The 20,741-nt window shown below is 41.4% G+C and overlaps 1 protein-coding gene across 4 annotated transcripts in view; it reads right to left on the reverse strand.

The window, feature by feature from the left end:
• PPP1R9A (protein phosphatase 1 regulatory subunit 9A) overlaps positions 1-20,741 on the reverse strand; it is a 718,476-nt gene that overhangs the window by 77,762 nt on the left and 619,973 nt on the right. For all 4 annotated transcript variants that reach the window (XM_069211751.1, XM_069211753.1, XM_069211750.1 and 1 more), the window contains 4 exons: positions 14,797-14,884; positions 14,635-14,706; positions 2,026-2,224; positions 483-602 (listed from right to left, as the gene is read on the reverse strand). In XM_069211751.1, coding sequence (XP_069067852.1) covers positions 483-602; positions 2,026-2,224; positions 14,635-14,706; positions 14,797-14,884 — 479 coding nt within the window. The remainder of the gene's footprint in view (positions 1-482; positions 603-2,025; positions 2,225-14,634; positions 14,707-14,796; positions 14,885-20,741) is intronic.

The raw sequence follows: 20,741 nt of genomic DNA on the forward strand, positions 1-20,741 counted from the left end.
TACTACAGAGAAAGCGGGTATTTTGAAACTGTCATTGCAGCCCTAGTCGCTCTTTTGTCTTGCATTTTGTGTGCTGGGCATTGGCAATGCCAAAATCTCGCCACATCAGAGCTGAATACTAATGGTTTGACCAGTGCTTATTTTTAAGTGGTCTCAGCAAATTGAAAAGGATAGCTGTTTTTGTATATAGACAATTTATTTCACTGATAAAGGTGTTATTCATTATCTAAAACGTGATACTTTATTTTTAAGCTGGCCCTGGCAGTATTCAGCATCTGCATAAATCTGAATTAAAAAGATTACACTGTCTAGGTACTTAGGCATGAAGGCTATTCAAGCCATTTTTTTTCTTTTGAATTTCAAGAGTATTGGCTTTCATTTCAGGTTCTTTATTAAAGATGACTTATTTTATTTGTATTTACCACAAACTATCAGTGAGCACTGTTTAAAGAGTGTATCTTGCGTGATTAAGAGTGACTTACTTCATCAGATGAGAGTACAATAGAATTGGAGCGCCCTGAGGCTTTAGGTTCTGCTACTCCACCACTGACTTCTGCTGAGCTTGTGCTACTTGGACTGAAGTCATCACTGAGTTTGAAGACCTACAAGAAGAAATAATGACACGATTCAGCAAAAAGACATGACATGTATGATGTTGACTTTGGGCTGGGTCAGGTGGCTTGATGCCAACACACTACCTCATAGCAGATAAGAACTGGCATTCCTATCTTAATCGAGGCAATCTCAGGCCTGTTGTTCAACTGCCGAGAGGCTTTGACACCAGTGCTGTATTTGCCTCTTAAAGTCACTCTATATATCGGTGTACTTTTCTACTCTACTGCCTAAAATCTGGTCTGTCTAGCTTTCCATCTCTTTGCCTGTTATGTCTTTCTGCATGTTTTAGGGCTAGTACATCTCACCGTCATTTAGTCTTCCCGCCCACCCATCCATCCTTCTTTCTATTGCTATCTGCCTGTCAATCGTCACTCGCTCTACTGAAACAAGGATGCGATCAAGTCATAGCGACAAAAAAGGAAATTCTTTGCAGTAAAAATAGGAGGCACAACAGAGTACCCATTTTTTTACTGACCACACATCAAACAACTCCCACTTCATATATAGCATGTACATTTTGTAAAATAGTTAATAAAGGAAAAATGTATACATTATTTAATTAGATAACTTGGGGTTATGCCTGAACAAAAGGTTTATTTGTGTTGTCATTACCTGCCTAAACATTTATAATTGACCCCAAATTGGAGCATAGCAAAGTGGACAATTGAACACAATACAAATTTGAGTAAGTAAATACTGTACCAAACGGTATGGAAAGTGAAATACTGATGACCAGAAAAAGGCACGCTGTGAGGAAGAAACAGCACACAGATGAAAATGAGTTAGAACACACATGAAGGTTATATAGCTTTGGTTACCGCACTGGTCTGAAAGCTGTGGTGTGCAAGCTCGTGCCGACAAGGCTCATGCGTACTAGGGGACTGTACATGCAGATGTTAGACTACCGAAAGATTTCTTAGATGAAAGCACTTGAAATGTGCACAAAGGTTCATAAAATTGGTAAGTGTCAGGGCACAAAGGTTCATAAAATTGGTAACTGTCATAGTTTTGCAAATATTACTCAATCATGGTCCAATTTATGATTTTGCTGATCACTACCTGTGCATAAGGTATCGTATTTTATTGTTTTAGGGCATTTTTGAATTGTGTTTTCAGATGGTGAAAAATTGCTATGTAAAATGATCTCTAAATAAAATGCCAATAAACCAGCCATGCCCCTTCTGCTTTACTGAATCAAACACTCTCTATGTGCTAGTTGCCAAATGATAGAATGCCTTGTTTAGAAAAACATACAATATAGCAGAAGAGTGAGAATATGTATTAAAGAAAAAATAATTAAGCGTTAGCTGTGGCTAGAGCAACTTATAAGTCAATAAATGTTTCAGTCAGATAGGAATATCATTGAAGAGCCTTTATATCGTGCGTGGTTAACCCTTTTTCTGTTTCTACCTTGGGCCTCTTCTTGTTGGTGTTGACGTTGTCAGAGGAGTGGTCAGTGGAGCTGGCAGATGAAGGCAGGTTACTGGACGAGTCCGACCCCTTGCCGCTCTCTCCGAGGAAGGCGAAAGGCAGGCAAGAAGTGTGGGGTGCTGCGGGCTCCTTGACAGAAGAGTTACTAGTCGAACTTTCCAGGGTGTCCCTGGAGGTCCTTTTCGGAGGAAGACAAGAGTCTGCTTTAGAGGGTGTAATAAGTGCCTCACAAAATGTTTAGTGACAACTAGAAATCGCAAAATGCTCATAACTCTTTTGTGCGAATCAACATTTTAAACAGTTCATCAATGAAACGTGCATTCTCATGGTTCCATTCTATACCTGAGCCCCCTTTTTCTATAATCCCATAACTATAAATTTGGTATTTTTCAAGAGCCCGCATGTCTTGATGAAAAAGCAGAAAACTCACTAAAAATGTGATTACATTTTGGACGCAAAGTATGGACAATGCTGTTCCCTTTTCTCTTTTTAACAACATCTTTTCATTTGAAAAAAAAATAGATACAGTTTACCTACTTAAAAATAGCAGTGCAATACTAAAATGTATGGCCTATAAAGTACATCTACCATTCGCTTCTAATTCCTTTCAGCCTTTCTTCCTGCTTCTTGCAAGTAGATTCTCAGGCACGTTTTGAGTGAGAATCTCTTGAGCACTGGCAGGGTGGAAAAACACTTTCGCAATATCCGGCTGCAGACAGCAGCGTTATATACTCATGCATCAGTGCTACTGCGCAAGTTATAGAGCTTTACAGACTGGAGCAGTAGATATGTGATGCCACTTACACATGATAAGGCAGTCACAATTATCAATCAACTGTTAGCTTTAAATATGAATATTTGGAAATCAAATCGCATTGTACATATTGTATTGCATCAAACGTTTTATTTTGTAAACGGGGTATTTTGTATACAGGGTAGAAAGTAAAATAACATGGTATGGATGCTGATAATGTGGCAAAAAATGGATACAATTTTGACATGGACATCATATCGGGGCGCACATCATCCAGCTCTGGTCGTAATGCTTCCCATAGAGAGCAGAGCAATATGAGAGGTACCTCCATGCACCCGTGTCTCAGCAAAGCGTCAGACACTGTTTGGATTGTTTCTTAGGCCCTGTTATGCACTGTTACTTCCTCTCACGTTGCTTCTCTTTTAATAGCAATGCGCTGTTCATAGAAGCAGAAGAAATTGACCAGGAAGTGAGAAATGGGAAGGAAGGAATTGACATATAACTCTAGTCCATACTCTTCCAACCACCACCACCTCCTGTTTCATTTCTTCTGTTAGTGGCAAGTGTGGTTAGAGGGAGGTTGAGAGGAGCTGAGCTGCTGTCCTTCCCCCATACCACCTTTCTTGCTATTGCTACTGCAGGCATTTTAATAAAAATTATTAATGAGTGTTCATGTATTCTGAGTACTGGATTTGTGTAGAAAATATAGTAACATAGAAAATGCACACATTTGAAAATGTGATCACGATGAGTGGTCGTCAATGTTCATGAAGTGTACTTACTAATAGTTTATTAATATGAAATGTTGAGCATATGTTTGATTAATGTAGTAATATGTCATATTAAGAGTTATGCATTATGTATTAGATTTATTAATTGTAGGCCTTAACTTAGAGAAGGTCTTGGCTTAGTTGCTAGGCCTCATGTCAAGCTGTATTTCTCAGCGTTTGATAAAATGGCTTTTCTAGAGAGTTAACTGTGATTTTCCATTGCATTGTGTAAATGTGTTTGTAGCTGAGAATCTTTTCTAATGAGAACTGACTGCTAGAGGATACTGTTCTTGGTAAACGTAACAATATGTGTGTAATTTGTGTAAGACTGACTTTCTCAAGAGGAGAACAATGGAGACACTGACTGGAGTAGAAGCTGCAACAATATTGTTACCTGACGAGCCGGATGAGGAGAACATTGCAGGAGAAACCAATCAGCGACATGTGAACGGAGTAGTGGTAGAATTCATAGATTTGAAGTTTTAGTATTATTGGACAAAGTGTAAACATGCGATCCCTTGACCAATAGGGAGTTGGGAAGTAGTTTTAGGGAATTTAACAAGATTGCACAGAGAGAGGAGAGCCCATTCATGCCCATTTTCCTTCTTGACAAGAGACATGCTTAACTTTATTGCTTAAAGACTTTGCGTTTCTGAACTTTGATGCTGAATTCTGATGCCTTGCTGACTGAACTGATGTCCTGATGACGAAGACTATCTTAGCTTGCTGATCCAATTGAGTAGAGGTATTATTGAACTCATGTGTCTGTTATACCAACTTGCTTTTTCTTTCTAGGTACCAACCGCACTGTTTTGATGGAGCCATATTAGATGTTTTTTTAAATTTGTTATACTAAATTGTTTTGCATGCTGATGCTAATCTGACGTTAGATAAGGACCCTCACTAATGAAAATCTGCTAATAGGGAATAATGATTGATGAATATCTCTGCTGAATCTAAATGTATGTGATATCGTTTGCGCAATTGTTCTTGTTATTAATATGCACTGTAACCTTAGAATGTGTGATAGTTCAAGCTTTTATTAGATTATGGGGGTCATTACAACCCTGGCGGTCATTGACCGCCAGGGTTGTTTTGGGGGATTTCACCACCAGCAGGCTGGCGGTGAAATCCTAAGTATTACGACCACGGCGGAAGCGCCACGGTCGCACCGCTGGGACCGGCGGTTTCCCGCCACTTTAGTCCCGGCGGGAGTAATCTGCGCTGCCCAGGGGATTACGAGTCCCCCTCCCGCCAGCCTTTTCATGGCGGTTTGCACTGCCATGAAAAGGTTGGCGGAAAGGGGAGTCGTGGGGCCCCTGTGGGCCCCTGCGCTGCCCGTGCAGCTTTTCACTGTCTGCTATGCAGACAGTGAAAAGCGCGACGGGTGTAACTGCACCCGTCGCACAGCTGCAACATTGCCGGCTCCAGTTGGTGCCAGCTCCTGTGTTGGGGCCGAGATCCCCGCTGGGCCGGCGGGTGGAAACCAGGTGTCTATGTGCACCAGGACAAACCCACTGTTCAGTTGACAGTAAAATTTGCGGGTCGAATTTTGCTTGCAAGTTTGGGCACCGAGAAAAAAGGGGGAGCTGTAAGTGCGGGATGAGCCATCAGTGAAAAATCCGTAAAGTTTTTGAAGCGATTGTGTTACCTTTCCTGTAGTGAACCAGCAGATTTGTTTTTTGGTTTTGATTAGTGCTCGCAATTTTTGCACTAGTTTTGTGTGAATCAAAGTTTAGGAGGACAAGCTGCAAGACTTTGTCACCCGCACTACGTGTGAGTGTGACGTCATTGGAGACGTGCTGGGAAAGGTCGGTTAGTGAGAAGGGTCGCGCACAGATTAACAGCCATCTGTGAGAAGCAATTGGTTGAGAAAGTAGGTGAAGGGAATTCTGGGATTAAAGGTCACTTCCTGATTTGATTATGAATAACAGAAGGTTGAAAAGATGAAATTTTACAAAGCTCTAAAGAGTGCTTTAAGGGGAGATATGTATAATACAACGAGTATAGGTGAAGCTACACCGCCAGAAGGTACACCAGCTTACATTGTAATGGAAGAGAAGGGTGTTGCTCCATGTCTTTGGCTAAAGCAATGGTGAAAAGTGACAGAGAAAGATGGGAACTTAGCATTTCCTACAAATGGGACATTCGATCTGAGGGTTTTGGAGCATTTAAGGATGGTGCTATATGAATCGAACCCCCTTCCGAGACCAGCACAGTTTGAGGCATTAGCAATTTGGGAGCTTGTAGCCAGAAGGAATTGCACAGAATTAAGTTGTTTCCGGCAATTACTCAGGACAATAAGAAGGAAGGAAGGAGACCTACTAGAAAGACTAACAGAAGTTCATCTAAAAGTAGGGAGGCTAAAAAGTCTTTAACAGTGGAGGAAGAATCAGATGATGATGAGTGTATTTTGCAGTTATTGAGAAATCGCCCACCACCATATGCAGCAAATGAGAGTGGTCTGAGTACCCGTGCTGATCCCACAGCTCCGACACAGGTTACTGGGACAGTGAGTCTGATGAAAGTTAATGCTAGCCTGATACAGAATGCGACTACTCCTGTAGTCCAAAGCCAGGTGCAACCGCCACAGGTTCAGAGAATTTACCCTGATGTGCCCATTATGGAAACAAATTCGAATTTAATGGTGCCTATGGAACAGGTTTACCCGAGACCAATGTTGGTTCAGACTGAACCAACTCCACTTTTACTGCCACAAGTCATGCCGAGATTCACTCCAGTAACAGGAACACAGTCAGATATGTCTTCAATGATGAATCAGAACATGGGAGTTACTCTCCCACAGATCGTAAAAGCAAGACCAACCCCAGATGCTATATTGTTTCCTATTACTGTTGGTCCTGCCGTACCCCTATTTGCACAGAAGAAACTTTCTGTAGGTAAGCAGGGTGCCATGTCCCAGAATAAAAGGAGGGGAGGACATAATGAAAATGCTTGGGTAGTCTCCCCTGTGGGACAGACTTTTGACAGGTCGAGATCATAGCTAGACCTTAGTCCAATTGGAACACTTCCAGATGCTATGGTAGGGTCAAACGTTAGCCAGAGTTTGAAAATGTCACCACAGACCCGAATGCAGTTGTACAGCAGGTGCTACCAGTCCAAGCCAGTAACATTTTGTTGCAAGGGTTGACATCTCAGCAGTTGACTGAAAGGTTGGACAAGATGAATACCGCGCCGAGTGCTCCGAAGGGAGAGGTGTGTTTAAATTACGCTAGGCTAATCATGGAAGCAGGTGAACTCGTTGAGGGAACTGTGGGTGTGGATAGTTTAAAATCTTACACAGAAGCCGAGTTGAGATATTTGTGCCTGAAGATTACAAGGGAAGTGAGCAATGTGCACCAGAAACTAGCAGACCTGGCAGAGAAATATGGCATAGAAATAGAGAAGACGAAGCATTTGAGAAGGAGTTACAGATTAGATCTGAGACTAAAGATTTTTAACACATGAGATCTGCCAGAATGAAGGCACGCCTTATGGTATTGCTTCAAAGTGCCCAGACTTGGGGAGCATTAGACAAATGGGAAGGCAGATGGATGAAGAAAAGAGACATAAGAAAAAGGGATTCTGTGGAGCTAACTGCAGATATGCAGCCGGATAAAGATCCAGTGAAGATTTTACTTATGAGAGAGGTCCCAGGAGGAAATTTGATCCCTGTCCCTTGGAACATAAGTGACAATCTATCATTTATAAATGATTGTCCAAAACTGAGAGACAAGCCAGTAGAGTGGTATCAGCAGACAGACAGGTTTGTGAAACTTGCAAAGTGCTTGTGGGAGGACTTGAACACATTACTAGAGATAGTGGTTCCAGCTGATCTGTAGATAGAATATAGAAGGAGTGTAGATCGGCCAACAAGCGAACCAGAGAGAGACAAGAATACAGGTGCACCGTCTCACAAGATAATGAAATATTACTATAAGGTGACTGAATTTTTGACAACGAGAATTTCGCCCAAGAATATTGATTGGCAGAGAATTGACACGACAGCTAAGGAAGCAAAGGTCGATTCATAGGTATTATGAGAGATTGTTACAAACGTTCAAGCATTACAGTGGTACAGAGACAATTGAGGCAAAAGACATGATTCATTTTGTGTTGAGATTTGTGGAAGGATTGAGACCAGAAATTAGCCAGGTGATTAACAGTCATTTGAGTTGATAGCAAGTAAAGCCGATTGAAGAGGTGGTGCAGTATACAAAGTACTGTAGTAATGAGACTGAGTTGAAGCAGCGAAAGCTGAAAGAGAAGGCGATGGTGATGCATATTAAAGCTGCTCAGACAGGCATGCAAGGGAATTTTCCACAACAGTTACCGCAGCAGCAGCAGGGAAATATTATGTTTCAGCCCCAGATGAGAGGTAGAGGTCGTGGAGGTAATATGAATCATGGTCCAGACTTGGGTACTGTATTGGTTCAGAATGATGTGCAGGGAATGAAAAAGTTATTTCCATGTCACGTTTGCAGAGCCATTGGACGTTGGAAACGGGAGTGGCCGATGATGGTGCAGGAAGGTGTCGTTCAGCAGAGTAACATCAATTTGTTCCAGAACTTGAGAGGACTGAGAGTGAGAGGTCCTAATCAAAATTTTCAAAATAATGTGAATCAAGTGCAGAATTTTCAAACCATGCAGCGGGTGCAAATGCCACATGTACAAATGTCTTAGTTGCAGCCAATGCAGCAGCAATTTCCCATGGTACCTAGACAGTAAATTCAAAAACCTCAAGCCCCAATGGAACAGCAACAGATGATGCTTTCTCAGGTCACAGGTCAGAGGCTTAAAAAAAGTGATAACACAGTACACCAATCCCCGTAACACAGTACACCAATCCCCGTTACACAGTGAGAATAAAATAAATGATGACTGGATGAGCTGACAGTTCAGATGTGGAGCCATGCGTGCTTTCAAATTCCTTAGAAGTAGATCAGATAGGTCCCTATGTGAAGGGAAAGGTTATGGGTCACAGAGTTTCATTCTTGGTTGACACAGGAGATAAACACTCTATAATAAGAAGTGCAGAAGTTCCAGACTTTCCCCTTTTAGGTAAAACAGTTCAGATTGTACGATTGACAAATCAGTATTTGGCCAACCCAATTACAGAACCAGTTCAGGTTAAAATTGGCAACTTTCAGGGACTGCACAAATTTGTAGTCTGCGATTCAAGTCCTACTGGGAAGAGTTCCCTACTGGGAAGAGACTTGTTGTGTAAGACCAAATGTTCGATTACTTGTTCAAATAATGAAATTGAGATTCAGCCGAATAGTGATGATGAAGCTGACCAAACCCAAGAGATAGAAGGTGAAACTACAAATGAGGAATATCCTCTGATTGAATTTTTCCCAATGTTCATGGGGAAAGGAGCTTTATCCTGATTTGCAGGGAACGGTTAAGGAGAAAGTGTGGGATTTAACAGGAAAAGAAATAGGTCTGATAAAGGGAGTTGAGCCAGTTAAAGTTACTGTAAAGCCGAAAGGGGATAAGTATGCCTGTTGTGTTCTATTTGTGTTCTAATTGGATGGAATGAGCAAATGACCATGTGATCACAACATCTCAGAAGCCAACTTTTCTAAAGGTAGATAAAAGGATGTTGTGATCAATCATATTGAAGACTGTAGTTAACATCCCACTGCGTCAGAAAGCCATCCTGTCCTGAATCCCCTAGCACTCTAATGTAATTGAACGTAGAAAGGACAACCAAGATGGGTGTTGGAATGTGTCTGAAAGCCAGTTTGGAAACATCTAATAACAATCTGGAACTGTCAAAAGACTGAAATTGAATCAAGACCATTGTTTTCTTACATGTTCCTCAAATATGGTAGTAGACAAATTGGATGAGAACTATGTAAATCATAATAGTCCAAAGAAGGTGTTTTAGAAAAGGCTGTACAATTATTGATTTCAAGTGGTAAGAACATCTCCTTGGATAACAAACATTTGAAATGTTTCAGGAATAACTCACAGTGACCCAACAATAAAGGCTTTATTAATTTAGCAAGTATAATATAATACGTTTCTGATCATTGTATCAAATAAAAGAATAATCAAAGAAAATGAGCTCCTGGGGAAAATATCTGCTCATGGGAGTGACTCCAATTTAATTCAAAGATTTCCCTGGGAATTTACTTCCTCAGTTTCAATACTTTTGTCATGGAGAAATGAGCCACATTATTGAACAGCAATGGAGAAGGCTGGATTCCTCATCTGGGAGCTTGAAATTCTGCAACTATATGAAACAGTTTTTTGAGACACAGGAGGTCTTCTCAAGATCAGCTGAAAACCACAGATATTTAGCTTCTTTAATCTTTTGTTTAAAAGTTGCACTGGCTGCTTTATATATTTCTCCCAACTCAGGATTACAAATTGTGCGCCATTGCCTTTGAGTTATGTGGCCTTCCAGTTTAATAGTTCTAAACTGAGCCATAAACTAAGGATATTTTATGTTTTTGGTAGATGCCAATCAGCATTTTTGGAGTGGAGAGGTTTATATAAGACTAATGTACAAACAAAATGTATCTTGCCAATCAAATTTGTCGATGAAAGAGTAAAGCTGATTATAATTCACAATAAGGTCATTTGATTTAAACCTGTCCTACTCCCATCAAATATTGACCAATGCGATGGAGGGCTTTTTATTTTTATGATTGCAAGGAGAAATGGTTGACTATGTGATTTGACCAAGGAAACAAGAAAGAAGTATGGGCCTGAATAAGATAAGAGAAGGAAAAATTTGAATCAAAGAGGTGACCGATAAGGTCACTGAACAAAGTTTGGGTGGAGTCAAAAGGCTCTTCCTCTCATAGATATAAACCACTTATTATACAAGCTTCTCTTTCTAACTAGGAAAAGCAGCTATCTCCTTCATAAACGAGGGAATGGGTCAGCTGGTCCTTGCGGGGGAGGGAAGGGGACAGAGGGTTAGGAGTAGTAATGTTTTTTGAGTTCCTGTAGAAGATAAAAGGAGGGCAAAAACATTACCACTGGAGAACAGTTCAAGTCCTTGAGTGCTAAGCGCAGCCAGGAGTCCTTGGGCCTTTTTTCCTACTGCTTTCAGGCAGTCTTCTTTCCTCTAGGTGTTTCTTTCGAAGGCTAGGATTGTTCTGAGATGGTGATGGTGAAATGCCAATGTTATCCTCTGCACTGACAAGTGACTGGAGAATCCCCTTCATACAATCCTACTTTCTTGCAGCGCAGACACCTCCTTTTTTAGAACATTTTCTGTTGGTTAATTGAAAACCTTCCACAAAGCTCTTAAGCAAGATGGCTCATGCAACCCTTTACTTGGGAGGACCTTTGGTCCTTCTCATAGCCCCTTTTTAGTGAAGCTGCAATACTACTACACCATCCTTTGTCAGGGTCAAAACTTGTTTTCCCTCCTACTGGGAATGAAGCCTGAAAATATACTAGCAATGTGGCTGGATATCAAAAGAAGATGGTGAAAATCAGACTAGGTGAACCACTAAGAATATATCACTCGTCTTACATACTATAGTAGCTTATGCACTTGTCATTTCAAGTACCTTCCTTTCAAAATGATCAGGAAATCACTACATTGTGAACACAAAAGCTGTCAAATGTTAAAAATGATTGATGCCCACAAAACACAGACATTCTTCTGTCTCCCCTATATAACCATCTACAGTCCCATCAGCTGGTTCTGAAAGGACTGCATCCTGTAGTGCGTGGCATGCTTGGTTGTCCTGTGTGTAAGGAAAGGGGACGATGTACTATTGTGATATTTTTTGTGTATGCAAAGGCCTAGTGGTAATGCTGTAGAATGTTGAATGTGGATGCTGGGAGAATGTGATGTTGAATGGAATGTTGATGTCTATTTTCTGGAGAAGTCTGCCCTTCAATGGAATAAAGATCTTATTTCCTACCTGAATGGCTCCAGACCCTGCCCTCCAACTACATCACATCTCTATTGGTCCAAAGCTGTATAGTGACATTATCTGCATATATGTTTAAATTTATATATCTAACTTTTTCCATTTTCACTAACTATAAAAAACAAAAATCGGTAACAAACAAAAAGATGGATGGTTGCAACTCCCTACAGCATGGATCAGTCACATATTGTGCTCAAATACCTGATTGAAATGTGTTAGAAATGGGGTCTTTGGTTGGCAGTCAGGTTACCCTCTGTCCAAGCAAGGACCCTCACTCTAGTCAGGGTAAAGGAGAATCATCTTCAGTTAACCCCCACTCACCCCCTTGGTAGCTTGGCATGAGCAGGTAGGCTTAACATCAGAAGCAATGTGTACAGTATTTGTACCAACACACACAGTAATTCAGTGAAAACACTACAAAATGACACAACACCAGTTTAGAGAAATAGAGAATATTTATCTAAACATAACAAAACCAAAACAACAAAAATCCAACATGCGCAAGTCAGGTTATGAAATTTCAAACAATAAGAGTCTTAAATCATTTAGAAAACAGTGAGAATGTTGTTACCGTACAAAAGTACCTGGGTAGCGTAAAAATAACACAGCACGGCGAGTGTGCGTCGGAAAAGGCCAGCGTTGCATCGAATTCTCACTCGCAAGCAAGCCCGTGTGTTGTTCCTCCATCGGTCGGGTCAGCGTGTGTCGTTTCTTCTCTCCCACAATAGAGCGATGCATCGATCCGGACAGGCACCTGGGGTCTGGGCAAGCTTTTCATTGTTTTTCTGCACCCAGCGATGTTGCATTGAAAATCCGGTTGCACGGTATCACAGAACCGCGCTGCATGGGGTTTGCGTCTTTATCAGCCTCCTTCAGCGGGTATTCCATGTCGTTTCTCCACCTGCATTGCTCTGATCTTCCGGTTGCGATGCAGGTGGAGCATTGGCTTCAGCTACGTCACGGAAGGTGCATTGAAAATGTCCCAGCACGGCGGTCTGTGCATGGATTTTCAGTCTTTGACTCCCAGCTTCACCTTTCAAGGGCCCAGGAACTGGATAGGGCACCACTTGGCAGGGCAGGAGTCTCAGCGGAGAGTCCAGGTGCAGGCAGGGGAAGTCTTTGATGGCCCTGAGACTTCAACAACAGGAGGTAAGCTCAGTTCAAGCCCTTGGAGAGTCTTCACAAGCAGGAATGCACAACAAAGTCCAGTCTTTGTCCCCTTTCACGGGCAGAAGCAGCAACTGCAGGATAGCTCCGCAAAGCACAGTCACAGGCAGGGTAACACTTCTCCTCAGCTCTTCTCCTTGGCAGAGGTTCCTCTTGATTCAAGAAGTGATCTAATTTTCAGGGGTTTTGGCTGCTCTTCTTATACCCCTTTCTGCCTTTGAAATAGGCCTACTTCAAAGGAACGTCTCTCTTGTTTGTGAGATCCTGCCTTGCTCAGGCCAGGCCCCAGACACACACCAGCGGGGTTGGAGACTGCATTGTGTGAGGGCAGGCACAGCCCTTTCAGGTATGAGTGACAACTTCTCCCCTCCCTCCTAGCACATATGGCTCATCTGGATATGCAGGCTACACCCCAGCTCCCTTTGTGTCACTGTCTAGAGAGATGTGCAAACACCCCAACTGTCAAACTAACCCAGACAGGGAATCCACACACAGGCAGAGTCACACAATGGTTAAAGCAAGAAAATGGCTACTTTCTAAAAGTGGCATTTTCAAACACACAATCTCAAAACCAACTTCACTGAAAGATGTATTTTTAAATTGTGAGTTCAGAGACCCCAAACTCCACTTGTCTATCTGCTCCCAAAGGGAATCTATGCTTTAATAACATTTAAAGGCAGCCTCATGTTAATCTATGAGAGAGATAGGCCTTGCAAAAGTGAAAAACGAATTTGGCAGTATTTCACTGCCAGGACATATAAAATCACACTAGTATATGTCCAACCTTAAACATACACTGCACCCTGCCCATGGGACTATACCTTAGGGGTGTCTTACATGTAAGAAAAGGGAAAGTTTAGGCCTGGCAAGTGGGTACACTTGCTAAGTCGAATTGGCAGTTAAAACTGCACTCATAGGCATTGCAGTGGCAGGTCTGAGCTATGTTTACAGAGCTACTAATGTGGGTGGCACAACCAGTGCTGCAGGCCCACTAGTACCATTTGATTTACAGGCCCTGGGCACCTCTAGTGCACTGTACTAGGGACATACCAGTAAATCAAACATGCCAATCATGGAAACCCAATTACACATACATTTTACATAGGAGCAATTACACTTTAGCACTGGATAACAGTGGTGAAGTTCCCATAGTAACAAAAGCAGCAAAAACAGTCCAGCACACAACAACCTGGGAAACAGGGGCAAAAAGTTAGGGGAGACCACACCAAGGATGCCAAGTCTAACAAAATGTATGCCCACCCTGGAGATATAGACCAAGAACGAGTGTTTGCACAAAAAATGAAGTTACGAAAAATCTGATGATACTGACAGCACTAGAGTGCATTTCTATTCCAGCTTGTGAGGATTACAATCGGACGTTGACAACAATGGGCTCTTGTTCTTCTTGTCTGTGCTCCAGGGGGGTGACCAAAGAACGCAGAACTCAGGGGATCAAAGGTGTGAATTGCTGGATTAGACAATGCCAATTCCATGAGGAGTGCAGTTTGAGAAGGCAGTGGAAAGAGGTGGATATACCATATATTTATCATAATGTGTCTTTTGGGGTAAAATACTAAATATTACACTAGGCCTAGAGAGCTCAGTGGAGAGATGGATCTGGATCTCACCTCAATGCTAAAAAATGATTTTTTTTAAACTGCACTGCTTATTATTCTTTAAATGACAATTTTAGCAACTATTTTCCCCTCCATGAATTAACTATGCAAACCCTATTTCCACTGGTCTATTTGTTTAAAATGTGGACTTTGCATATTACAACTTTAACATTTTTCCAGTGCTGCACTCTTTTGAATCCAATACCACCACCATGCCACACTTAGTACATTATTTTGTTTGGAGTTATGTCAGAATCTTTAAAATAGAAAAACAACAAGGGGATAAATATTGAGTCATTTTATACCTAACTTGGATGGAAAGCATTGCATGACAAGTCCACAGGTTTGGAGCATTTGTTATTTTTCTTTAGCCATACCTGCTACTCGATGAAAATCTATTGGCCTCTTTCTCCTGCATTCCCTTTCGCGAGTTCCTATGTAAGTTTTTTCTAAATCAATTAAAAAAGGGGAAGTCAAGTAGGTCCCTGGTTATTCATGTACACTTTTTTCCTGAAGCGAAGCATTAAGTAGACTCTTACCTTGGGTCAACAGTCTTTCGTTTGCAGGCCCCATCTTGCCCAGGGGTAGGGCTAGGCACTGGTGATGATGGAGAACCTTGGGCACAGTCTATGGTAAATGAGCAAATTAGAGACACCAGTTAGAACTTTTGGCACTATTTATCATTCACAAAATGTCAGTAAGCAATTATGAGTCTGTCTACACACACTTATTTGGTATTTGGAGGGTGTGAGCATGTTTGTGCATCTGTTTCTTACATTTATTATCTACACTGTGTATGCATGTGTGATTTGTGACTGTGTGTGCTTCTTGTGCTCTTCCTTCTTTCAAATTTGGTTTGTATGCGTGTGCACATATATGTTTCTATGTGAATGTGTGTGGCCTTATTATTTAGAGGGTGGCAATATGCCTATGTAAAATTAATATTTGAAATATGTGTGCATGAGTATGCACACAGGTATCTGTAAGTACATACACCTATTCACCATTTGTTGTGTGAATGAGGTTGTGTGTGTGCATGTCTGTGCACAAGGACTTATTTATCATTTAAAGAGGGTGTGTTTGTGCATGTTGTGCATGTCTACATTGGTGCACTTATCATGTGTGAATGCATGTGTATACTTTAGTGAGTGAATGTGTCTCTAATGCTTCTAGAGGTGGGTATGTATCCTTATTAAACTAATCTACACAAGTCAGGCTGTAAACTATCACCCTTAGCTCCAACTTGTCCTTCTCAAGTTCGTCATGATGCCATTCCACACCTTCAATAACAATAATAAATATATACTCTGTTCATCTGCATATATGGTTTATGGCACTTTTTTTCAAGTTTACTTCTTTTAATAATGTTACTTAACCAAAGCCAGAATGCAAGAGATTACATTTGTGAAGTATGGTAAAATCACATTTAGAAGACCTCCTTATTGTAAGCAGAGTTGCTTTGCTGTCTAAAGTAATAGTATGCAAATCTATGAGGCAGCAAAAAGTATTTTTTGCTTGTTCATTTTGCTATTCTAGAAGATGACGTTTGAACTGCAGTTATATATTTTAAACATATTTGTTATCTCTATAAATCGCAACTGTGAAATTATAGTTAGGACTGAGTTGCCGTAAGACACAGGAAATGGATATTTTTTGATTTGCTAATAACTTTGACACTGTTTGAGAAATCTTCACAAAACTTTCCAGGAAGAAGGTTCATCCGCCTTCTTCCTAGAAAGTTTCAGAGTGATCCTTTCAGCAGGGCCAGAGAAAAGGAGGGTGTCCCAAACCACATTTTTCCAATGCAATTTCCGTAGGAACTTTAGACGACTTTACAGCAAAAATGACTAAATGGAATTACACCAAATTTGGCAGATAGATCTTCACCCAGAAAACATGAATTTTGTAACTTGGTGAAAATCATTCATCTGTTTGAGAACAATTAAGCTTCAAAATTCATAGACACTTATCTAACAACACAGTACTAATGAGGGAGTACTGAGGGAGTACCCAGGGAACATACGACAAATGAAGCAGTCTGACAGGCCCATGCGCTGAGGAGGGTTGGGAGAGTTGGTTATAGTAATAAAATCTTACTTCAAGTGAAAAAAAAAACACAGAAATTGACTGAAAAAAACAAAGGTTCATATGACGTTATAGTTACACATGGTAATACCTTACTTCACTTTTAAAATAACCTTAGTAATTCACTAAAATCAAAGGTTAAATTATACATTATAGGTAGGTGAAAATGTCAGTTAACAAATGCCATTTTAAACTCAAAGAGAAAATATACTTCATCAGTTTATGGTTAACTGAAGTAAATATAACTTAGGGCACTTGACTTCGAATTGACTTGACTTGACAACATATACTACATTACTCAGGACATGTTTTAGGATATCCTTGATAACATCACAGAAGACATCTGAAATGACATCCTTAATGACATAACTGTGCACGGTGAACATAACATTTTAAACTAAAAAATCCAAGGAAATTCACAAAAATAGTTAAAAAAGACATGAGGGGTCAGAGTAAGGATACCCTGATCCTAGGGCTAAAAACTTTGTTTTTTAAATGTTCCAGCAAATTCATGGACAATTGTGAATACACAGTAGCATTAAAAAAAAGCAATCAGGTTCCCATGTTTGCTTTCAACAACTCCCCTGGTGTGGGATATGTCCCAGGGGATGGGAGGTTTGTGGAGGGGGGTGCACCCCCCCAATCCTACAGAGCCAAATTCATAAAAAAGGGAGGGTGGTGGCGTGTCATCCCTCCCGAAGCCTTAAAAGGTCATAGGGACCGCATCCCCTGGGGCCAAACTTACATTTTAAAAAAGGGGTCCAGATTGCTCCCTCCCTGAGCCTGTTAAGACCCCAGAGACCCCATCCACACGAGGCCAGCCATAATATTCTGCTCCAGAGAGCCCACCTACAGGACAGAGTAGTTTTCCTGCCCACATCAAGGAAACATGTGTTTGCTCTAGCCCTGCAGGAGCATTTTTAAATTTCCTGCTGGGCTGGAGCAAACATGCCTTACCTGCTTGCAGCAGCACAGGCAGGGAAGCCATCTCGAGATTTTAAAATGCTCCTGTCGGGTGGGAGCAGACTTTTGTTTCATATTGCTCCTGCACGGAGGGAGCAGGCAAAAAGAGCTGCTCCCTCCCGGCAGAAGCAATGTCGGCTCCTGCACAATGTGGGGAGCTGGCTTGGCCTGCGGAAGCTATGGGGCTTCCCCCACAGCCCCCAACTTCTTGCTAGGTGGGTGCCCCAGATGGGCATCAGGGTACCTACCTATAATTAGTAGAGCCCCAGGGATGGTGTTCCCGGGGCCAAAAAAGGCTCCCCTCCCCTTCTCCCTGAAATCCGGCCCCAGGGAAGGAGGTTCCTGGCCCTACTAATGCTTGGGGAGGGTCACATGTCCTCCCTCCCTTTTTTATTGGAATTAGGCCCCAGGGATGGTGTCCTCAGAGTCTATTAAAGGTTGAAGATGTGGGCTACACACTCCCATCCCTTTAATATTTATGATTTGGTCACGGGTAATGGGATCCCCACATGACACAATTGATAATATCACTGCAAATTTTGCAATTAAATTATTGATGACACAACCATGCATGGCGGGGTGGCACAGTATGTGCTGCAGTCTACTAGTAACATTTAACTTTCAGGCCCTGGGCACACTTTTGGTACCATATACTAGGGACTAGTAGCATATACTAGGAACTTGTTAAATATGCCAATCAGTAGTGTCACCAATTTTGACATCTTATGGATCATCTGTTCCTGAGTGTAAGTCTAACTTATGCATGGAAAATAGGTAACCGTGTCAATTATGTCTGAAACCTGAAAGGCAGAATTTGTGACTTTTTAAGTGTGTGCATACTGAAAAAAATGAGGGTTTTCCCGGGAGAGCGTCACAGGGCCATTGATGGTCTCTCCAAAATGTGAGCCATCCAGACATGCTGTGAAACAGGAGCCCACTAGGAAAAATTATAAAATCATACTTTATCCTGGTTTATAGCATGATTATTGTGATTAGGGCATTATGAATACAAAACATGAGTGTCCAATGCCACCACCTGCATCCACAGGAAGGCACTTGAAGAGTTTAAGGACACAAGAGACACTAGCCTTCCAAAGCGCTACCTTTATGGTTATAGGATTTATTGAAGGTGAGTCGAGGCAAAGTGCAGTTTGTGTGCTAAGAGTCTCACTTAAGTACTTCCTTGAACGTATAAGGTATGTAGCTAGACATGTAGTCATGCAACTTTTTTTATCCCACTCACTGAGACATCATTGATGCTGGATCTATTTCTGTGGAGGTGATGACGTGAAACTATTGTGGTTACTTGTTCTATATTAATCAATTCATTGCTAATGTATAAGGCCACTACATACTCTTCACATTACTGCTTACACTGTCCAAGCAGATTTCCGTGTATTAGGTACGAGCTCTGCACTACAAAGTAAATGCGCAATTATATTCTGTGTTTTGAATTAATCATTTTAATTGTCTGGAACATGGAAATAACTACTCATGTCAAATATATATTATTGTCTTGTTTACTGTATGCCATTTGTACGTCTTTGTCAGGTCTGCTACTCTTGGATATTTTGCCTGACATGCTGTGCACTGATATGTCAGGCTGATCGTGGGTGAGAAGGAGATGCACTTCTGTTACTACCAAGGGAGTTACACTAACTACTACCAATTAAGAAGACATGGCTGTCTCTCTCTTCTAAAAACAGTTAATACATACACTTTAAAACATTTTTTCAAAATCCAATGTCAGAAATCCCTGCCTAATCGAAAGTAGGAAACGTGCAATTCACACTGCCACATCAAGAAATCACATATTAGATAAAAGTGCAATTGCATCAAGCCTGGATCTTATCTGATATTTTTTTTTAATAGGTATTTAAAACATAATAGGTGCAGACATATAAAGTGGAGAAAGGTCTTGGCTGTTTTGTTGATAAATGCAGCTGAACTATGGAATAAAATTCTCTCCAAAAACTTAGGCCCTGATTTATACTTTTTGGGGCAAAACTGCTCTAAGGCAGTTTTGCACCAAAACGTTTAGCACCGGCTGGCACCATATTTATGGAATGGTGCAAGCCGGTGCAAAGGGTAGGCTAGTGAAAAAAAAAATGACCTTAGTCGGGAGGGGCTGGGGGTATGGAAGAAGGGGGTTTTGCACCAAAAAATTACATTAGGCAGGTTAGAGTAAAAAGAATGACTCTAACCTGCCTAGAGTCATTTTCTGAAGCAAAACCATCCATGCCACATGACTCCTGTCTTAGAAAAGACAGGAGTCATGCCCACCACCACACTGGACAGCACAGGGGATCTGGGTCCCCTGGGCATGCTCATTGCACCCTGTGCCATGTATGGGGGTCCAATTCAGGGCCCCCTACGGCACTTTAAAAAATAAAATAAAATACTTACCTGTACTTACCTGGGATTGGGTCCCTCATCCTCCGCAGTCTCTCTGGTGTCGGTGGGGGTGTCCCTGGGGCCTGGGAAGGGCACCTCAGGGCTTATTCCATGGTGTTCCACTATGGAAATAGGCCCACAGGTCCCCTAATGCCTGCCCTGGTCCAGGTGTTGTGCACCATTTTTGCACGGGAGTATAAATATGGCGTTAAGGCCATAGAGTCATTTTTTGCACTGGAACGCCTACCTTGCATCTCATTAAGGCAAGGTAGGTTTCCACGTCCAAAAAATGACTTCAACTCCATAAATTTGGCACTAGACGGGTCTAGAGCCAAAGTATAAATATGGAGTTAGTTTTGCACTGAATTAGAGTAAAAAAAAAAAAAAAAATGTTGCTAATTAGGTGCAAACAGAGTATAAATATTCCCCTTAGCCTTAATTCTTACAGGCCCTGGAAATGCACACTAGGGTTGTGAGCTTTATCACAAAAGGGGATAATATGAGACAGGTCTTTGCACAGTTTTCAAATGACTGGTGTCCTACATAGCCGAAGAGCTCAAGCAGCGTTATTTTACCATCTAGATAGTGACAAATGGTTGTTATTCTTAGGAACGTAAAAGGAATGTGTGCTTTTGACTGGAAATGCAGTAGTATTTGTTGACACCTCTAAATTAAAAGACAGAATATAAAACAACAACATCACACAACAATAACATAACATGGCACAGCACAACAAAACAGTAAAATGAGAATGCAATAGAACAACTACAGTGCAACAAAATGAAGTAATTCAATCCAAAAGCAAAACAGCACAAAAAGCAGCCCATAAGATGACCAATACAACAAAATGCCTCAGACCACATATTCACAAACACTCTTCTCACACACTACCCCCAGAAACTTGTTTCCATAAAACCGGGGGTAACCGAGCACTGCCTTAACTTACCATCAAGGACATGAAATCATGCCCCTCAAAAATGTTTTGTGATCCAGCCCGGCATGACATAAAGTGAGCACCAAAACTGCTATTCTAGAACACATG

This window comes from Pleurodeles waltl, chromosome 10, assembly GCF_031143425.1.
Source record: "Pleurodeles waltl isolate 20211129_DDA chromosome 10, aPleWal1.hap1.20221129, whole genome shotgun sequence".
In the NCBI taxonomy this organism is placed as follows: Eukaryota; Metazoa; Chordata; class Amphibia; order Caudata; family Salamandridae; genus Pleurodeles; species Pleurodeles waltl.